The sequence below is a fragment of the Hemicordylus capensis genome, chromosome 6 (assembly GCF_027244095.1).
Source record: "Hemicordylus capensis ecotype Gifberg chromosome 6, rHemCap1.1.pri, whole genome shotgun sequence".
In the NCBI taxonomy this organism is placed as follows: domain Eukaryota; kingdom Metazoa; phylum Chordata; class Lepidosauria; order Squamata; family Cordylidae; genus Hemicordylus; species Hemicordylus capensis.
The window spans coordinates 49,562,155-49,582,588 of record NC_069662.1 but is presented as its reverse complement, the minus strand read 5'-3'; the positions used below and the strand labels follow the sequence as shown (position 1 = coordinate 49,582,588).

The window sequence follows — 20,434 nt, the reverse complement described above, 5'->3', positions numbered from 1 at the left end:
TGGTAGGTTCTTTAAATGTTATTAATAAAACTTTCAAAACATTTGTAGATTTAAATGTGGTTTCAGCCTGGTCTTTTCACTTGTTTAACTGTATTAAGTTAACTTTAATTAACTTTAATTAACTTTATTAACGTATCTATTTTACTAATGTTGTGAGCCGCCCAGAGCAGTAATGCACTGAAGGAGCAAGGTATAAATATTTTAATTAATTAATTAATTAATTAATTAATTAATTAATCCTCCCTATAGTAGGAGAGCCATTATAAATTGTTACCTACTACAACTATGATGACAAATATTTATATACCGCTAAACAGTGACTTAAGGGTAGGTAGACTTATAAGATCTAAATGTGAATATTTATCAGTATCACACATTTCCCACTCAAAATATCTATGCCTGGTTCTACTCACAGTGGTACATGATGCTGTTCAGTGTCTGCTTTGGTCAGTTCCTCCTCTTCAATATCAGACTCCCCACCCGAGCTGCTGTCTGTGACATCAGAGTCAAATGCTTGCTCACAGGAACGCAGGTTAGCCATCCCACTGGCAGTAAACCTCTCTAGTTCTTCTGAGATGGAGTCACTTTTTAAGAAGCTGCTTAGTCCTTCTGAAGTACTTGCCTCACTTGCAGCTTTTCTCAAAGCTGCTTCTGCCTTACGGGTCAGCATCAGCTGACTCCGGTGCCTCAAAGAGTCCAAAGCTGGCAACCTGCTCAGAGTTTTCTCCAAGAAGCCACCCAGCTGATGCTGGATGTGTCGCTCTACTTGTTTGGCCTGCACTACTTGCAAGCGCTTTTGCAGCCTGCGAGCACGATTCTCAATGTCTGCCTGCCGTCGCAACAGTACCCTTGTCCTCATATCTGAATCAAGGACACTGAAAGAGTTGTTTGGCAGAGAGATCTTCTGATCATCTGGTCTACTGCTCCCAAGATCAGAACGAGCCAACGCACCAGATAATAGTAACAGCCTGTTTTCGCCACTGCCCCCTTCAAGTCCATGCTGCTGCTCTGGGGAACTGAGGGTATGTTTATTTGCAGTGCCATTATTGCTAAGTGAAGCTGTATGCTCTGCATCAAGGCTTCTGTGTGGAAGAGTGCAATTGGTCAGACCCGATTTCAGATCCCCCAAATCAGAGCCTCCTGGGCTATTAGAATCAACGTCCTGGAGGGTGGCAGAAGGAGGAGCACGCTTTCCACCATTAAGCGAAGCAGAGTTTTCATGATCAGAACTGTTACTCTTCACCAATTTTTTAGCTAAGCCATTGACAGGTGCTTGCGGCAGAGGTGTTTGACTACTAGTACTCATGGTCTTCAGGTTTTCCAAGGAAAACTCCAACACCGGTTGCCTCCCCAACCGATCACTAGTCTTCAAGAAGGATTGAAGAGAGTGAGATTTAAGAACCGTCTGTTTGTTGAAGACCCCTTGCAGTTTCAAAGACTCCTTTGGAGGAACAGATGTTACATCCGAGCAGCGGTAAGATGCCACTAGGGGCTGCAGCTTTCCCAGCTCTTCCTTTGTAGGGTTATTTCGGAAATCTAGGCTGGAATCCTCAGCTTTCCTTTTGGTGCCGTTGGTAGCGACAAGGATATTGTTGGCGTTGCCGTTGTTTTCGGCACTGCTAGGAGACAGGGCGGAGGATGGGGGAGCCAGTTTGAACCGGATGTGGTGAGCTTCAGCTGCTGCGTCAGTGAGAGCGGGCGCCATAGTAGCCATTCAGCACAGAGAGAAGGGAAGTCCAACCTCCTCCGTTGCAGAGGCCAGCTCTGCTGTCTCCTACTGCCTCGCCAGAGGGCAGCCTAAAAAAGAAACAAAGCGAAAACTTTTTAAAAAGGTACAGAACCAATGCAGCTACAATAGCAAGATAGCTGCAAATCATGATACATTTTCTGAGAAGCCATGAGCTGCATATGATACACCCTTCCCATTCCCTACTGATCACCCCCAAGTCCCAGTGGAAAGATACACAAAGCAGAAAGCATTGTGAGCAGGTGGAAAACTAAAAGATAACACAGTTGTAAGCACAACTGTCATGTAGTAAAGAAAGGACAGATACTAGGTAAATGCATTGACCAGAAGAAGATACAATAGGAGAGAAGAAAAATCCCAAACATGTTGAGGAATTCCACATTATGCAAGTAGCCCAGTGCTGCATGCAGGCAAAACCACTGCTGAAAGACTGGGGAGTCAAAACATGAATGCAAATGAAGAACACAAATTAGTTCCCCTCACCCCATGCATCAGAACTAAATCCAAACCTAAAATCTCTCTCGTATCTTAAGCCTGGACCAAAACCTCTAAAAGCAGGAAGAAGTAAATTGCCACCACCCCTCAAAGGACTTCAATTATCAGAGGCTCAAGAGAATTATTTTGAAGATGGCAAGAAATATTCTGGGATGTCCAAAAATCTCTATTGCAAAATTATGAATTCAGAGCAACTGATATTTTCTATTCACAATCATCTAGTTCAAAGTCTGGTCTTGCAAATTATTCACTGCACTGCGTGTAGTTCTTGCTTTTGTACTTCCTGAACCTACTTCCAATCAACCTAATTGCATTCCTAATTCTCAAGTCGTTGTACTAAAAAAATAAAACACCTGCCAAAAAGGCATAGAGGCAACTTTGAAAGTGAGGATTCTTTCTTTCTTTTTTCTTTCTTTTTTTTTGGGGGGGGGGGGGCAGCTGGCCCTCTCCAAACCCAGCATACCATTCCTCCTGTTGCTGGTGTCCACCTTGTGTTTGTTTTAAAACTGTAAGCCCTTTGAGAACAAGGAAAAATCGTCTCGTTATGCTTTTTCTATGTAAACAGCTTTCAGAACTTTTGTTGAAAAGTGGTATAAAAATACTAGTGGATCGGAGGCGGGGGGCAGAGGGGAGATCAGACAGCATCCAGATCTGATCCTATCAAAACTAATGGGACTACAGTTAGTCATCACTAAGTTGTTGCACTGAAATCAAATGTGACAAGTTAGTGATGACTAATTTTAGTCCCATTAATTTTGACGGAATTTGGTCATGACTAAACAGCATTGCGTAACGTCCAGGTTGAGCTGTTAATGATGAACTAGTTTTGAATGCTGTCCATTGTATATTTTCTCTCTCACACACACACACTTCAGTTGTATAAGCCTATCATGTCCCCTAGAGTGCCTTTTCCCCACAGAATGAAATAGATCTAAATTCCTGAGCCTTTTGCTCATAAAAAAGTGTTCCAATCCCCTGATCATTTTAATTACCTCTCTTTTTCCCCCCTTTATATTATTGTTTAAATAGAATGACCAGAATATGTACATACTGATGCATAAAAAACCCTACAGCCAGCCAACACTCTAGATGAAGATCACAATAGGGGTGTGCTATTGGAAGTATACATGAAAGGTTGCACATATGAACAAGCTATTCTTATTGGTTTGGGGCAAATATTTAGAACAACTTTATTCTCTCAAGTGGGCAAGTATCATGGGCAGCGTTATGAATAATACAATTTCAGTGTGTGCAAACAGCCTTTTGGAAGCATTTTATTCCTCAAGTTAAATATGTATCAATTGTAGTTAAGAGTATAAGAACTCATGACATATGATTCTGACTAGTTAACCTTTTAATGTTGGTGTCTGAACCAGAACTAAACCGGCATGAACTTAACCCACGTGCTACTCCTTTATCAGCACCCAGAATACCGCATTCTCTCTTTAGGGTGTTCTTATGTATCTTGACAACCCTAAATTAATGCCCTAAACAAGTTGTTCTTGTAAGAACTAATCAGCCTACTTTCACTATAATCTTAATTGATAGCAATAGCAATAGCACTTACATTTATATACCGCTCTATAGCCAGAGCTCTCTAAGCGGTTTACAATGATTTAGCATATTGCCCCCAACATTCTGGGTACTCATTTTACCGACCTTGGAAGGATGGAAGGCTGAGTCAACCTTGAGTCCCTGGTCAGGATCGAACTTGTAACCTTCTGGTTACAGGGTGGCAGTTTTACCACTGCGCCACCAGGGGCGCCATCCTTCTGAGGATGATAACCATCCTCAGAAGTTAGTTAGCCCACTTCAGCCTTAAAGTTCACACGTCCGCCATCTTGAATTGAGGTGAATGACATCACATAAGAACAGCCCTGCTGGATCAGGCACAAGACCCATCTAGTCCAGCATCCTGTTTCACACAGTGGCCCACCAGATGCCTCTGGGGAGCCCACAAGCAAGAGGTATGTGCATGCCCTCTTTCCTGCTGTTGCTCCCCTGCAACTGGTATTGAGAAGCATCGTGCCTCTGAGGCTAGAGATGGCCCACAGCCATCACACTAGTAGCCATTGATAGACCTGTCCTCCATGAATCTGTCTAAACCCCTTTAAAGCCACCCTAGACAGTGGCCATCACCACATCCCATGGCAAGGAATTCCATAGATGAATTATGCACTGTGTGAAAAAGTACTTCCACTTTTTAGTCCAAAATTTCCCAACCTTCAGTTTTATGGGGTGACCCCCCATTTCTAGTGTTGTGAGAGGGAGAAAAATTTCTCTCTGTTTACCCTCTCCACTCCATGCATAATTTTATACACCTCGATCATGTCTCCCCTTGGTCGCCTCTTTTCCAAGGTAAAGAGCCCCTGATGCTGTAGCCTAGCCTCATGAGGAAGGTGCTCCAGGCCCCAGATTATTTTGGTTGCCCTCTTCTGTGCCTTTTCCAGTTCTACAATATCCTTCATACGATATGGTGACCAAAGCTGTATGCAGTACTCTAGATGTGGCCGCACCATAGATTTGTTTAAGGGCATTATAAGATTATCATTTTTATTTTCAATCCCCCTCCTAATGATTCCTAGCATGGAATTAGCTTTTCTATTCCCTATCATTCTACACAGTACACATACCTTAGTTTGTAAAACAGCTTGGTCTTGCTTGTGTTAAGCAGCCAATACATGGGCATTTATCCCAAAGAAAAGATGAGCTGCAGTGGGACAAGCTAAACCAAGGTTTAAATATGGGATCAAAATCTGTCATTTCTAAGAAAAAAGATTTGGCAAGCCACAACTTCACTTTGAGAGATACATATCTTCTCCTGCAAGGAAGGAAATCAATGACACATGAGGGTTGACTATTATTTTTGCATCTACAAAGTTTATGTATAGTTGTAAACAAGCTTGGTATTCAGAATGAGTACACGTTCATTAATCCTGGTCTTCATCCATTTCTATCATGTGTAATCACTTTTATTATACATAAACATTTTTGTATGCTAGCATAAATCCAGCAGGATTTGGAGAGAGCATAAAGTGAGAATTACCCCTCTGGCTGATTGTGGTCTTTACACTCTCTTGCTCTCTATACTTCTTAAAGGTCACTTCCAAGGCATTCTAGTGCATAAGGATTACATCCTATGATTTGAACAAGATCAAGTCTCTTTCCCATATCTCTCTATACTGTAGCTTCTACAAGGAGAAATCTGGTATAGCCACTGTTTGCTCTGGCTGGGAGATCCAATGAATACAGTGTTCCAAAGGATTTAATCCTACTGTCTCCTTGAAAGTAGCTTTAAATCTTGCTAATCAAACCAGATCCTTAACGTTGGGTAATTAATCTAGTGCTTTGTTCCATTTGCTCTGCTGTTATTTTCTTGAGTTTTTCTGGCGGGGGGGGGGGAGAAGGAAGAGAAAAGAGGAGGAGAAGCACCATGTAGCCCCTTGAGCTCAATGGAAGAAGAATTGGATTAAAACATGTAATAGCCACAGATCTGGAGTTAGAGTCCCCTAGTCCAAGGGTTCCCAACCTTGAGTTCCCAGATAATGCTGAACTCCCATCATCCTCAGCCTTTGGTCACTGTGGCTCAGGATGATGGGAGTTATAGTCCACTTTATATTGGAGATACCAAATCAACAAAGCTTGACTTCAGCACACTAGAACAGTGAAATTCACTATATTTTGAGCGAGGGCTACTTGGCAAAGACCTTCAACACAAGAGCCATTTCCCACCACGCTGACATCCTCACAGTGCTGCACCTTTACCACTGCCGGAGTGGGACCCTTTAAGGGAAACAGAGACTTGCTGAACTCCAGAGCAATTGTGAAAGGCACTGACAGAGTACTGGGAGCTTTCCCCATAGAGCTCAACAGGGAAAGTAACTCCACCTTCCAGCACTCCATGCACACCTTCCAAGATGGTAATAGGGCTTAGCAGAGCTGTTTCCTTTAAAAGCTTTCCCCGCCACCGCCCTGCCCACAGTACTAGGCAGAACACAGCACTCTGTGGTAGGAATAGTTGCCTTTGTGTGCAGTGCCAGAGGCGCTGTGCAGGGCATTTGACTTCAGCTAAAGCTTCACACAGATTATCAATATCAAATAGTTTGTCCAGGAGAGTCACTTAGGGTCAATGAGAGCTGCCAATGGTTCTTGGGCCTTGCAATGAACACCACTGCATTAGAATATGGTAACTTAATTAGACAAAACACACATGATGAAATTGTCATCTATTAGTAGTTTTGGAAGTTCAGGTAATAAGAAAATGAAATAATAATACTTCGTACTGACATAATGGCTTGTGTGTGTTCAAAGCACTTTTACATCCTTTTATCTCAATAATCCTAGAACCACCATGTAGAGTAGGGCAGGGTTATAATACTTGCATTGCCAGAGTCCCTCATTTGCAGAGAGACTCATGGCTTCTTTAAGGCTACCATGTGAGTTCAAGGAGATTTCAACCAGGGATTTCTTTGCTCATATTCTTACCCATTACACAAACCAAATCTGGATCTTTCCAGTTGCTCTCCACCACTCTCAACAAGAAAGCACCAATGTTTTCAACTAACTGAAAGGATCCCAAAAGACCTAGCACAATTTAGGTGAGAATCCATACCGCTGAAGTTTATTTATTTTTTTAATGTAAGGCTTCTTTGCAAGCAACATGACTCAGACACAGATGGAGAAATGTTGACATATGTACTTCTAATTTTCACTCTGAATTCTACTCATGTGATACTTTGCATGTGTGCGCTCAGTGACAATACCACTGTAACTATTGTACCTATTCTCTTCCTCCCCATATATACTCTTCATAAAGAAATTGCAGCTAATTCCTGATCTATAATGAAGCAGCCTGCATTTGAAACAACACTTTAGCCACTGCTAGAGAAACAGAACAGTTATTCTAAATCTCAGAATTGTCCACACTTCTTAACAATAGATCATCCAGGAAACTGAGACTACTTGCTGTATGTTTCAGCATTAACATGTACTGCTAGAGAAATCTGAACCTCAACTTAGCAAGAGCAATTCAGTTTTAGCCAGATTGCCAAATACTTTATCGCTGTTGAAGCAAGAAGTCACAGCACAGTTAATACAATATGCAGCAAAAGACTAGTAATTTACATAAGCAACTTGAGGTGTCTCCATGGCAACATACAACATTCACTTTTAATAAAATTTAGTCTGATTTTTGCAGCCAACAATTCCATTTGTTGTTCTAGCAGTAAACCTGTTTTCAACCTTTACCACAATGATTGCATTAGCTGTGCAATAGAAGTCAATGGGTCCCTGATCCAGCAAACACCATTCACAAGACCAAACAGTTTTCTATATTCAGATCTGAAAAATCCTACTGCATGGAATTCAATTCACTGCTCTGGTTCTGCAGGTGCAGCTGCAAATATGAAACTTCCAGCTGATCCTATGATTTGGGCATAAGGCCACAATTCTATAACAATAATAGCAATACATTGTGTTTCAATTGCTAAAAACTAATCCTACTCCTCACCCAACTTGCATATTGCTGTTTTGCTACTATTATTTACATTCTACTTTTTAACAAAAGTATTCCCAAAGCAGTTTACACAGGGGGGAAAAATAGTTCCCTGTTCCCAAGGAAAGGAAAGATTGTGCCGAGGAGTCAGTGCCAACCCCTGGCGACCACAGAGCCATGTGGTTTTCATGGTAGAATACAGGAGGGGTTTACCATTGCCTCCTCCCATGCAGTATGAGACGATGCTTTTCAGCACTTTCCTATATCGCTGCTGCCCGATATAAGTGTTTCTCAAAGTCTGGGAAACATACCAGTGGAGATTCGAACTAACAACCTCTTGCTCCCTAGGCAAGTCACTTCCCCACTGCACCATTAGGTTGCACCCCCAAAGGGGCTCCCAATCTAAAAAGAAACACAAAAGTTGACACCAGCTATAGCCACTGGAAGTATCCTGTGCTATCATGACTGAACTGAAAACTGGTGGAAACAGCCACCGGCCAAGATAACATCACTTCTTTTGAGGATGGAAAAGTTTTGTTTTTAACTACAGTAAACTTGCCACTTTACCTTTTGGCTGTAGCTTCTACAAGGAAGAACTTGGGCTCAAGTTCAATCTGAACAAACCTACTGGCTGACAGTTACAAAATTAGTACATCAAGAATGCCAGGAAGTAATTTTGGCAGAACAGAACCAGAAAACATCTTCATAATTTTTTAAAAAATCTTCTAATATTGTACAGTACACTTTTTTTTTTAAAAGTCTGGGAAGCTTTTTGCAGCAGGGTGTCTCTAAATACCAGTTGCAGGAGAACAACAGCAGGAGAGAGGGTGTGCCCTCAGCTCTTGCCTGTGGGCTTCCCAGAGGAATCTGGTGGGCCACTATGTGAAACAGGATGCTGGACTAGATAGGCCTTGGGCCCAGTGTTCCTTCTAAGGCGCGCGCACGCTCACAAGGTTTTTTTTATGTCTGCTCAGTTCGTTTTAGATCCCACTCAGGTTGAATCAGGAAGGCCCCACTCTGAATGCACATGCACACACACTGCCCTGATACTGCCACCCAGAACAAACTCATTCCGCACACAGATGAAAAGAATTAGAGAGAACACTGCTTTGGCCTGATCCAGCAGGGCTGTTATGTACAGAGACTTGGGACATCTTAAGAACAGAGACCTGAGTTGCACATGTATAAGAATGAGGCAGCAGAATGGAAAGTACCACTTTAGACTGCAGGTGAGTGCAATCACATTTTTCCATGTTCCCTTGTGCAAAACACTCCCTGCAAGAAGAAAATGAATGCAGAGAATGTGCTCCTAGAACTTCCCCTACCCCAATATGCTAGGGTATTACTTTCAGGTAGTTTGTTATCAAGAGCATTCAAAAATGGCACTCGCAACTGAAGCAGTGCAGTTCACTCTACTGTACATGTAAAAGAGGCTCAACTTAGCACACAAGCTAAACTAGATTTTGAGTTCTTAATCGCAATCCATCTGAGAAATGAGGATCCACCTGACTCTTCTTATATTCCTATAAGGCCTTGTAGTTCTTAAGAGAAACCATATTTCAATTGAGCAATCCAGAAAGTCAACAGCATGGGCTTGGGGCCCATCCACCGACTCACGCCTAAGAAAACCAACACATAGGCAAAGAGACTCTCAAACCTTCTCCTCCTTTTTTGTTCATGCTAGGGCAGCTTTGGTAGAAGTTCACACTTCAGCTGATAACTCTCATGTGCCTGTGCCTTCCCTTGAGAGGAGTTAGCAGCTGAGGAGACTGACAAAGCTTCTATGGCTGCTCACACTGAAGAGGAGCAAATCAAAGAGTCCTTTGTCCTTATTTTATTTAGCTCAGGAGAAGGCAACCAAGGTGCCCGACAGTAAGGGAGGTCTTTGCAACTAGGGACTGTGCTAAGAGAAACACAGGAAGTCCTTACAGCCCGGAGTTTGACCTCTGCAATGCCAGTTGCCTACCCTACTGTAAAACAAGGGTGAAAACCTTTTTAAACACATGTAATGAAAAAAGCTATTATTCTCTAGTCAGTTGTCATAACCAATTTATTTTCCAAATGTTGGAAGGCCCTTTCAATGGGAGAAGAGCAAGTTAGGAGTAACAATTTCCGATTAGGTCCAAATTGCTTAAAGTGAGCAAAATGCAACATGGCAATAACCTATTGTCAAACAGGTTCTCTCATTCAAGGAGTTACATATGCAAAAGTCAAAAGGAACACTAAAATTCCAATATGGAACTTCGTCTATAGGCACAGCTTTAAAAAAAAACAAACTCAAAGGAGGCTAGAAAGTTTGCACGGTGGAATATTAGAAATAGGATTGTTCGGAAAGTTATAGCATAACAGGCAGACTTAACCATGCTAATAAATGAAATGCTAGCAAAACCTCATGCCAAGCTCAATGGACCAAAAGAGTCTTCATAGGATGGGTTCACACACAACATGGTAAGTAAGAATGCTGCAAACAAGAAGTTCCCCACAAGCATGGCATGAGCCATGACTTCCACAAAAGCCGTGTCGTCAGACCCTGAAAACTTCAACTTATCCTGCAACACTTCCCTCAGGCAACCTGACATCTGTAACCTAGATCTGAGGTTGGGGATGGATATCAGGGGGCCAGAGAGAAATGCAATAGGATAAGCCAACATTTCCAGGTTCGTACCAAGTGACTGATGCAGAAGTAGAAGCTCACATTGGGAGTGTACGCTTATAGGGAACCAGCAGTTCACAGCAACCTTAGTTGCTGCATTATATGTGAACCCAGCCCTTGAGAAATAAGAGAGACAACCTGCGATGAGCTTAAAAATATATCCATCACTCTAAAAGCTAGGGAATTTTGCCTAGTTGCTCTCTTCTTTGCACTAACAACCCATCTATCAATTTCACCTTCTAAGTTCTTACTGGATATTGGACACTCGTGCCTAAATTCCAAGTAGACATAATACTGGTAATTCCAGCTGGGAAACTGAGTTAATCTGAGACAAAAATAATGAATCCTCTGGACCCGTGTACCTAAAATCTAACACATTTCTTGCTGACTATAATTTTTACGGATTAGATACCAGTTAACACATTTGGCAAACTAGACTCTATCTAGTTCACAAAAGCTTATGACTTTTTTAGAAGGTTCCACAGGCCTCTTTCGTTGGCTGTAGTAAGTCACAGACATTACTGTACTTTCCCATAATGATTTATTAGAGGCTGAAGGAGTTACATCAATATTAGCAATTCATGATGTTTTACAAATCCAAAGAACTCAATTTTTGTGCAAAAAGAGGTTTTTGAGGTGCAGACCAGTTGTAGTGTGTGCATAAGAGCCTGCTGTTTAGGAGGGAAACTAACACTATCCAGCAACACATAAATGTATGCATGGCCCCTTTCCACCCAAATCACATGGCCTAATGCGACTCCTTTGGATTGGGGCCAATGTCTAACACCACAAAAACTGCACACTTCCTCAGAATTGTCTTGAGTTACCAACTCTTAATTCATGTAATGCCAGTATCCTTCAGTAATGCTGCTTCATAACATTGTAAAATGCTAGCAGAGAAATTTAAAGTGACATATACTAGTATACTATACTAGTATACATATACTATCCCAACAACTTGAAACACACAACCTGGCCCATGTCCTCATTACTGTGAAGGTTTTCTCCTCCTATCACACACACAAGAACTCGGGTTAATTGATTAACAGCTTTTCTCCTCTACTCCTTAACTAGATCTTGCAGTCAAATCTTATAGCAATGTAACACAGTTTTATTAAGCACATCTTTGCCTAAAATCTAGAAACACCATTCACAAGTTGCCTTCTGAATACAACCACTGACTGCTGCCTCTCTCAAATATCTAATTTGTTAGTATGTTGGTGTTACCTTCTCCAGATTAAGATTCACTCTTTTAAAAAGCAAGATAAAATTAGAAGATATATTCATTCTAGGTCACCCACTACCTTGCCATTGCTTCTAAAATTTCAGTGAAGCTACTGCAATCAGAAGTATTCTCTCTTAGCTTTTTACCTAAGCCTTATTTTTAGAATTACGTATCAGACACACACAGCAAGCATCACATGATATGACGTAACTGCTAAGGAGAAAAAGGCCCAAATTGTTCCTGATTTAATGTTCGGAATACAGCCACCTCAAAAGTATGAGTTAATTGCATGCAGCCTGTTTTCTCAAATTATATTTTGTGGCACACAAACACACACCCCTGTAACACTTATCACATTATAAGCCACAGTATATTTAAAAGAATACATTACCACCAAAACAGAGAGGGTACATCTTGTTTTTAACTAGCATATCTTCCATTAAGCTAACTCACTTGCAGACCAAATGCTGGAATGTCTTACAGTCAGCCATCAGAAGCACAGTTAACAAAACATTCTTTAAGTTTACTTGGTTTTTTTTAGTAAACTCAAATTGTTTTCAATTTGCTTTAAGAATAAAACTGCCAATTCTAAATCATCAGTGATAAATGGCAGGCAGCATAAAAAGCCAAATGGCTTACATGGACAAATTCAGGTTAGTAAAATTAGATAGTCATCGTGAATTTCAAACGAAGGGAGGATGGGAAGATATGTTCAGATACACAAAGCTGTTACAAATAAATGAACTGGACATTCAGTGAGATGACGACAGAAGCCATGTTTACAGGCATAACATCCTTATTACACGTGATCCAACTCTACACCCGAATCCAATAATTTCAAGTCCTATTATAATGAAGCAAATCCCAGCATTAAGTATTATGCAAAACAAGTGTTACGCAATTTGTGCCCGGTTTCTTCAAACTCCTATTTAAGAATCTGGGCGGAGTATCTCTCCCCTCCCTATTGAAATGAGATATTGTAGTTTTTAAAGTCACACAGGGGGGGGGGGGCAACTTAGTTGTTTACTATAGTAACACCACCTATACAGCTGCCGCAAACACTACCACAACGTGTACACAATAAAAGACAGCTAACTAACACGTCACGCCGAGATGGTCAACACAAACACACACACAAACGTATATTGATGTTTGATTGTGGAAATTAGGGAGGGATTTGGAAGACGAGGGTATTCTGCCATGGAACTACGGGGCGCGCCGGCGTTAGAATGCTTAAATGAGAAGTAGCAAAGTGGAGGGCGTGCATGTTTTATGAAGGAGGGGGGAGAGGAGGAAGGAAGAAAAAGAGAGACACCAACACAAAGAGAAAAAAAGGTATTCCAGCTGGGAAGATCCCAAAGCTAAAGGAGAAGTAAGCCTTCCATTTAAAGTGGCGCCATCAGAAACCAGCCTCTCTCCTCCCCCCTCCCCCACCATCTTCCATGCAACGGAGCCGCAATACTTCGCCTAAGCGCACACACACACGCGCGCGCGCATACACTTAACTCACACACGCATACACACACACACACACAAACCGGTCTCAGAATCAGAGCCGGCGAGAGAAAGATCCATTTTTAAAAGCAAGAAGAGAGTCACATTTTTTAAAAAGGAAGAGGGAGGGCGTGACTATGTTATTATACAGATAAACACACATCTTTGAAGCACAGCTAAGTCCCTTACACTATTGTAAAAGTGAGCACTGCGGGAGTGGTCGCCTTTATTCCCAAGCGTTAAACAAAGTCAATCCAGCTCCTTTCTCTCCCCACCCCCTCACAATACAGGAGACCGGCTAGAATATTCATGCCCTCCTCCAAGTACTTTCCTTCCCAACTATGATCGATTCAAACGACTGAAAACTCTTGCAACCTAAAAAGTAATTGCACTGCACAGCATGGCGTTTTACTGTTGTTAAAACAAGAAAAGACTGCATGTTGGCTGCAAGACATCGAAAACGTCTCGGAGTCTTGCAATCCTATCACACGCAACGACGAAGACGAAAAAGTAGCCGGGAGGAAAAAATGTTCACCGTTCCAGACTAAGGACCTGACCATGCCTGGAACCGGGACCGAGGTGGGGGAGAAAAGAAACCGGATAGGGAAGTTTGTTATTGTTATGATGGGCCTTTTTTGAGAGAGATCCAAAATATTTCAAAATAATGAGTGTATCTTACAACTAGAAATCAAAGTCAACGGAGCACGAAGACCAGGGTAGAGGAGCGGGGAAGAAAGGAGCAAGAGAAGTTGTTTTCTGGCCGCCGCGGGCTTCTACAGGGGTGCAGCCAGCCAGCCGCGCTAACAAAGGCAGGGAAAGAAGGGCCGAGCAAGGGCAACGGGGAAAGGAAAGCCAAGCAAGCAAATGCAATAGAGCACAGCAGGCAAAAGCAAGCAAGCAGGCGGCGGCGGCGGCACCTACCACGTGATGGAGCCGAGAGCAGAGTCCGGGCGGATCCGGCCCGGTGCAAGAAAAAAAAAATAAAAAGGGCGCAGTTTGCAAACAAGGCGAGAGACCGAAGCCGAGTCCTGTTCTCTTCCTCCAGGACGACTCCTACCAGCGTGATAATCGTCGTCGCTTGCCGCTGTTTTTCTTTCTCTTGCTCGTTCGCTCCCTTTTCCCCCCTTCCTTCCAGCCCCAGCTCCCCTTTCCCTGCCCGCCTGCTCCCTGCTCCTCTGCAGGCAAGGAGGGCGGGCGGGCAGGAAAAGGGCTGGGGACGGAAAGGATTGAGGGGGGGAGGCTGTCTCCTCTTCTGCAACCACCCCCACACCACACACCCTGGAGGGAAGCGGGAGGGGGGAAGAGAGAGAGCAGGCGGCGGGTGGGGGGAGAAAGGGCGCTCCTGCCTTCCTCCCCCCAGTGGCGGCGACGGCGGCTGTTGCGGTGCCTCCTCCTCCTACTGCAAAGGAGGGTCTCTCTCTTCTTCAAAGTGGGGCACGGTGTGCAATAATCCGCGGCGTTCCCTTCTTCCCGCCTTCGCCCCCTTTTTCTCAGTCTTCGTCCCCTTTTTCTTTCGTTCTCTACCCTCCACCCGGGTAGGAAAAGTAGGCAGCAGCAGCCGAGGTGGTGGCGCTGCTGCTGCTTTTCTGCTGATAATTCTGTTCGGGGAAAAATGGCGGCTGTGCTCCTTCTCTGCCCTCCTCCTCCTCCCTTTAATCGGAGAATGCACCGGGCAGGCAGAGCAGGGGGAAGGGAAGGGAAAGCAGGCGGTGGAGTGGCGGGGGGGGGGGGGGAGGAGAGAAGAAAGAAAGGGGAGCGCTAGCGCCACCGCCGGCTTCCCAAGAGCACTGCTGGCGAGCTCCAGCTATGCAGCTAAAGGCTTGAGCGCGGGCAAGAGAGCTAAGCAAAGCAAGTTAAAAAGGCGCGTGCACACCCAAGCACACGATAGATAGATGAATGGACGGGCCGCGACCGATGGTTAGAAGGGCAGTGCATGCAGTACGCAATCAGTGGCGAGAAGGAGAACGTATGCAGAGGCAATTGCACGCTCGAAACAACCTATACAATCAAGCCAGTATGAAAACATTATTCAGTGGTTGGTGAAATTGAATTCCAAAAATACCATCAAGATCAAAATTAAGCAAGTTTCCAGAATTATCTAAACATTCCAGGCAGATAAGGTTGAGTGTGGGTGAATGTGTCATTTTTCCTCCAGAAGGAAAAGTGTACCGGAGCCTTCCTGCACCCTTTAGACCCTGCCTTTAAAAATAAATAAATGGAACATTGGGTTAGAGTAGGCTAGGGAAAAGGAGATAATCATTAGGAGAGGTAGGGTATGTTTGATTATTTTTATTTATTCTATTATTATACCACTTTTTATTAAAATAATCCCAAAGCGGTTTACAATACAATTAAAACAATGCACAATAAAATACAAAAAGTAAAGATATTAAATACAAAAATAATAAACCTATATAAAACAGTAACACAAAACAGCAGCAGTAAAAATGCTATTCTCATATAAAAGCCTAGGTGAAGAGTCACATTTTAATTATATTTCTAAAAATTGTAATTGTGATGGAGGCTGAGGAGCAGGTGCCAGCCGGAAGAACATTGCAAAGCCTGGGAGCAATGGCTGAGAAGGCCCTGTCCAGCATAGTCGACAGCAGAGCCTCTCACCATCAGTAAGCAAAACAGAGCCCCCCCCCCTTCAATGATCTTGTCAAGCAGGCAGAAACAGTCCTTCAGCTATCCAGGGCCCAAACCGATGGGCTTTAAAGGTCAAAACCAGTACCTTGAATTAGGCAGAGAGGAGAGCTGGTCTTGTAGCAAGTATGACTTGCCCCCTTAGCTAAGCAGGATCTGCCCTAGTTAGCTGCATATGAATGAGAGACTAGAAGTGTGAGCACTGTGAGATATTCCCCTCAGGGGATGGAGCCGCTCTGGGAACAGCAGAAGGTTTCAAGTTCCCTCCCTGGCTTCTCCAAGATAGGGCTGAGAGAGATTCCTGCCTGCAACCTTGGAGAAGCCGCTACCAGTCTGTGAAGACAATACCGAGCTAGATAGACCAATGGTCTGATTCAGTATATGGCAGCTTCCTGTGTTCCTATGACCCGGAAACTAGTTGGTAGCCAGTGCAGCTCTTTCAGAATGGGTGTAATATGATCCCAACAGGCAGCTCCGGATACAATTCTGGCTGCCTCATTTTGCACTAGCTGCAGTTTCCAAATTCTTCAAGGGCAAACCCAAGTAGAGTGTGTTACAATAATCCAACGGTGACGTGACTAAGGCATGAGTAACTGTGGCTAGATCTGCCTTCTTGAGAAAGGGATGCAGCTGGCACACTAGCCAAAGCTGTGCAAAAGCACCTCTGCCACCACTAGGGATGTGCACGGAAAGACCAGCTGTTTGGTCAGTTCAAAGGTGGGGGGATAACTAAGAAGTGGGGAGGGGGCTGGAAGTGGGCGGAAGTGGCCACTGTGTGTGCACATGGCATGACTTGCACATGCACAGTGGCCATTTCCAGCCCGTGACATACCGGAGCAGCAAGGAGGTACACTGCCGCCCCCAGAGCTAGGAGGGGAAATGCAGCCGAGGCGGGGGGGGGGCAAAGAGCACCCTCCCCAGTCCTTAAAGTCATCCCCCGCTTCAAACCGGTAGTTGCCAGTTCCGTGCACATCCCTAGCCACTGCCTCCACTTGAACATCCAAAAGCACAGCCAGGTCCAGCAGTACTCCTAAGCTGAGCACCTGCTCTTTCAAAGGGAATGCAACCCCATCCAGAACCAGTTGAGCCCCTTCATCCCAACTGGCTTGCCTACAGACCAACAGCACCTCTGTCTTGTCTGGATTCAATCTCAGTTTACTAGCCCACATCCAGCTCATCTCAGCCACCAGATCCCGATTCTGGTCATGCACTGCCTCCCTCAAATCAAGTGATAAGAAGTGATAGAGCCGAGTGTCACCTGCATATTCCTGACAACTCAGTCGAAGTCCCTGGATGACCTCTCCCAGCGGTTTCATGTAGATATTGTGCTGAACAGCATTGGGGACAAAACCAAACACTGCGAGACCCCACAAGCCAATAGCCAAGGAGTAGTCCACAGCACCACCCTCTGGACCCTTCCCCCAAGAAAGGTCCAAGGCCACTCCAAAGCAATGCCTCCAACCCCATACTAGGGGCATTGATACCATTGTTGATGGTATTGAATGCCGCAGAGAGGTCCAGCAGAACCAACAGTGATGCACTCCCCCATCAAACTCTGGGCATAGGTCATCCACCAGGGTGACCAAAGCAGTTTCAGTCCCATATCCAGGCTGGAAGCTAGATTAAAAGGGATCTAGATAATCCGTATCATCCCAAACCCTCTGCAGCTGAGACACCACCACACGCTCTATCTCCTTGCCCAAAAAAGGGAAGGTTAGAAACAGGTCTGTAATTGTTCAGCTTAGAGGAGTCAAGGGATGACTTTTTCTTTTTTAAATAGTGGTCTCACCACTGCCTACTTGAGGCACGATGGCATTCTGCCCTCTCTTAATGAAGCACTGATGTTAGCCTCCAACCACTGCCTGTACCCTCCCTGGAAGATTTTATTAGCCATGAACGGCAAAGGTCTAGAGCACACGATGTTGCCCACACACTGCCCAGGATCTTGTCCACATCCTCAGGCTACACCAAATGAAAATCCAACACGATAGGACCAGATGGTACCCAAGGCACATCTGCCAGAACTGCCAAAATCCTGGAGTCCAAATTGGCATGGATGCGGATGACTTGATCTGCAAAGTAGCATGTGAACTTGTCACAGCAGGCTATAGATGGTTCCTCCCCCATTACACAGGGGGATCCCATCCACGGGCCTACACTGAGAAGATGCAATGGAGGCAGAGAAAACACGTTTCTTTACCACCCACACAGTCCCAAAAATGGGTTCTAGATTGTGTCCAGTCATGTCAAAAGCCCAAGTTGTCTCCACATTCCAGAGACAAACCAGGGCCTCAACAGAGTCACCAGCTCTGGAGACTGGAAACTCCCCAAGCGCTATCTGAAAACCAAACAGATCCATAAGGGAAGGACTATTCTAATTGGTCCACCAGCCCTGCAGAGGGTAGACGGAGCAGTCGAACTAAACCCCACCAGATGATGATCTGTCCATGACAAGGGAGTTTTCTCACCCCCACCTCCAGATCATTCATTCCCTGGTCAGCAAAAACCAGATCCAAAGTATGTCCTGCCACGTGGGTAGGGCCTGATAGCAACTGAGATAGGCCCATGGTTGCCATGAAGTCCTGAGCTGCCCCTACTAGAGGGGCCTCAGCATGGACATTGAAATCCCCAAAGACAATGTCTGGGGAAACCCAATGCCACCTCCTAGACCACCTCCATCAGCTCAGGTAGGGAGACTGAAGTGCATCAGGGTGGTTGGTACGCCAACAGAATCCCCAGCCCATCGCAAAGGCCCACCCTCAAGGACAAACATTCAAAATCTAGAGATTGCCTAAAAGCACACCTGGAAAGGGGATAGATGACCACAATGCCATCCTCCCTGATCCTCAAGGCCCTGGAGGATAAAGCTGAATGAGACCAACCCCACCCAGCTCATCCAAACAGGTCTCCGTCACACATACCAGGTAAGCATGCTCATCCACAATCAAATAAAGGATGAGAGAAGTTTTACCACTTACTGGCATTCAGCAGCAGCATCCTTGAAAGAGTGTTCCCAGAGCTCCCTGGGGCTGCAGGATTGGGAGAAGAGCCAGAAAAAGGAACAAACCACAATTGTCTAGACTGTTTTCCCCGTAACAGCATGCCCAACTCTCACCACCATATCTCATTATCCCGCTACCTGAGAAATCCTGGATTTCTCAGGTAGCGGGATAATATGTAATCTTGGATCACATATTCTAGGATATATGCCATATTTTTTGGCACAAACGCCATGACACGTGTGTTTTAAAGTTAATTTTTGCCACCTGCGTTGCTTATATGGATGCGGTGCTTATGTGTGAATGGAGGGGCAATGGAAGGAGGCGCGGCAGCAGCACACCAAGGCCCTTCAACCGATTAGAGGCTCCACACGGCCAAGAGGCCCTGGAAGCTGTGGAGCAATGGCGACAGCGCAGCTGGGCCTTCCTGGCCCCTGGTTTGCTTGCTCCCCCCACCCCGCTTTTTTCTTGCTCCCTTTTTTCAAGTCCCACAGCCGCATTTGCCATTTGCACTCCACGTGGGGGCATTTTGGCTCCTTGCTCAGGGGTTTGATCGAGTGGGGGTGGCCAGGTTGGGCCCACAGTGTGGCGAAGCCAGGCCGGGCCACACATGCGTTCTTGGGGCGCGCCTTTAGAAGCTGCGCCCCAGATAGGGTGGGAGCAAATGGCCATATTTACTTGATGTTCTGTTTAGCTGCGATGTTTATGACGATGCAGTGTTTCTGCCAAAAATACTAACAGATGTTTCATTATACTGAATAGATGAAATAGATGTTTCATTATATTGCTACTTTGAAAGTTAGTAGGATTTGAAGGGGGGGGGCATTAAACAATTGTTTCAGGGGAAAAGAATAAGTAAGCAAATAGGGCTTCCTTATTCAGTATGCAGCAGAGACCTTGGTCCTTCTTCCATAGCTGCATAAACAAACTGACTTCTTTGGGACGCAAGATTTTTGGCCAAATTTGAAATTGGCATTGTTACTCTATGCAATTTAGATTTGGATTCACACATTGTTTATTCACACAGTACTTTTAAGAAGAGCAAGGGGGTGGTTGGTCATCAAAAGAACCCTGTGACATAGTCTAATATTTTGACCCAGTCTTCTTGGAGCGTGGTCACCCTGATCCAAATTACCACAAGAGCACCTACTACCTCTCTTACATTTTGGCATAGTACCTAGATGCATGTATCTTAGATGTGCCTTTGTATTTGTATTCAGTGTGAAACACTATCCATCCCCCAAACCGTAATTATCTATCACCCAAAAAAGCAGTTTAAGATATGTTGTGCGCACTGAAAACTAATCTTAATGAGTAGGGATTTGAACCCAGACCTCCTATGCCACACCTAACATTCTATCCACCAACAACTTATTTTTCTTACCAAACCAGACTTCCACTATAATGAATAACATACCCTACTGCAGATTATGCTATCACCTTGGTATGGTGTTTGTTGTCACTCTGATCAGTTTTACACCCAATCTGAAACATCATACTTAGAAGTGAGATTCACTGAGGCATCCTAAGCCATATTCTCTGCAGGTTAGGATCACTTCGCATCCTCAGTTGTAAAACATTTGGGCCAGTATATCTGCTGCAATAACAGCATCACAAAACAAATGTAGCACTATGCTTTCTAATGTAACATTACTGAAGCGGTGGTATGCCTTCTTCATAA

The 20,434-nt window shown here is 44.4% G+C and overlaps 1 protein-coding gene across 5 annotated transcripts in view; it reads right to left on the bottom strand.

Annotated features, from left to right (window-relative positions):
* The window catches only part of KANSL1 (KAT8 regulatory NSL complex subunit 1), a 232,729-nt gene that overhangs the window by 197,169 nt on the left and 15,126 nt on the right, over nt 1-20,434 (bottom strand). For 3 of the 5 annotated variants that reach the window (XM_053263249.1, XM_053263248.1, XM_053263247.1), the window contains exon 3: nt 414-1,797. In XM_053263249.1, coding sequence (XP_053119224.1) covers nt 414-1,714 — 1,301 coding nt within the window. In that variant the 5' untranslated portion in view covers nt 1,715-1,797. Of the gene's footprint in view, nt 1-413; nt 1,798-14,029; nt 14,167-20,434 lie in introns of those variants that run through there. The other 2 variants (XM_053263244.1, XM_053263250.1) reach the window with 1 other exon arrangement.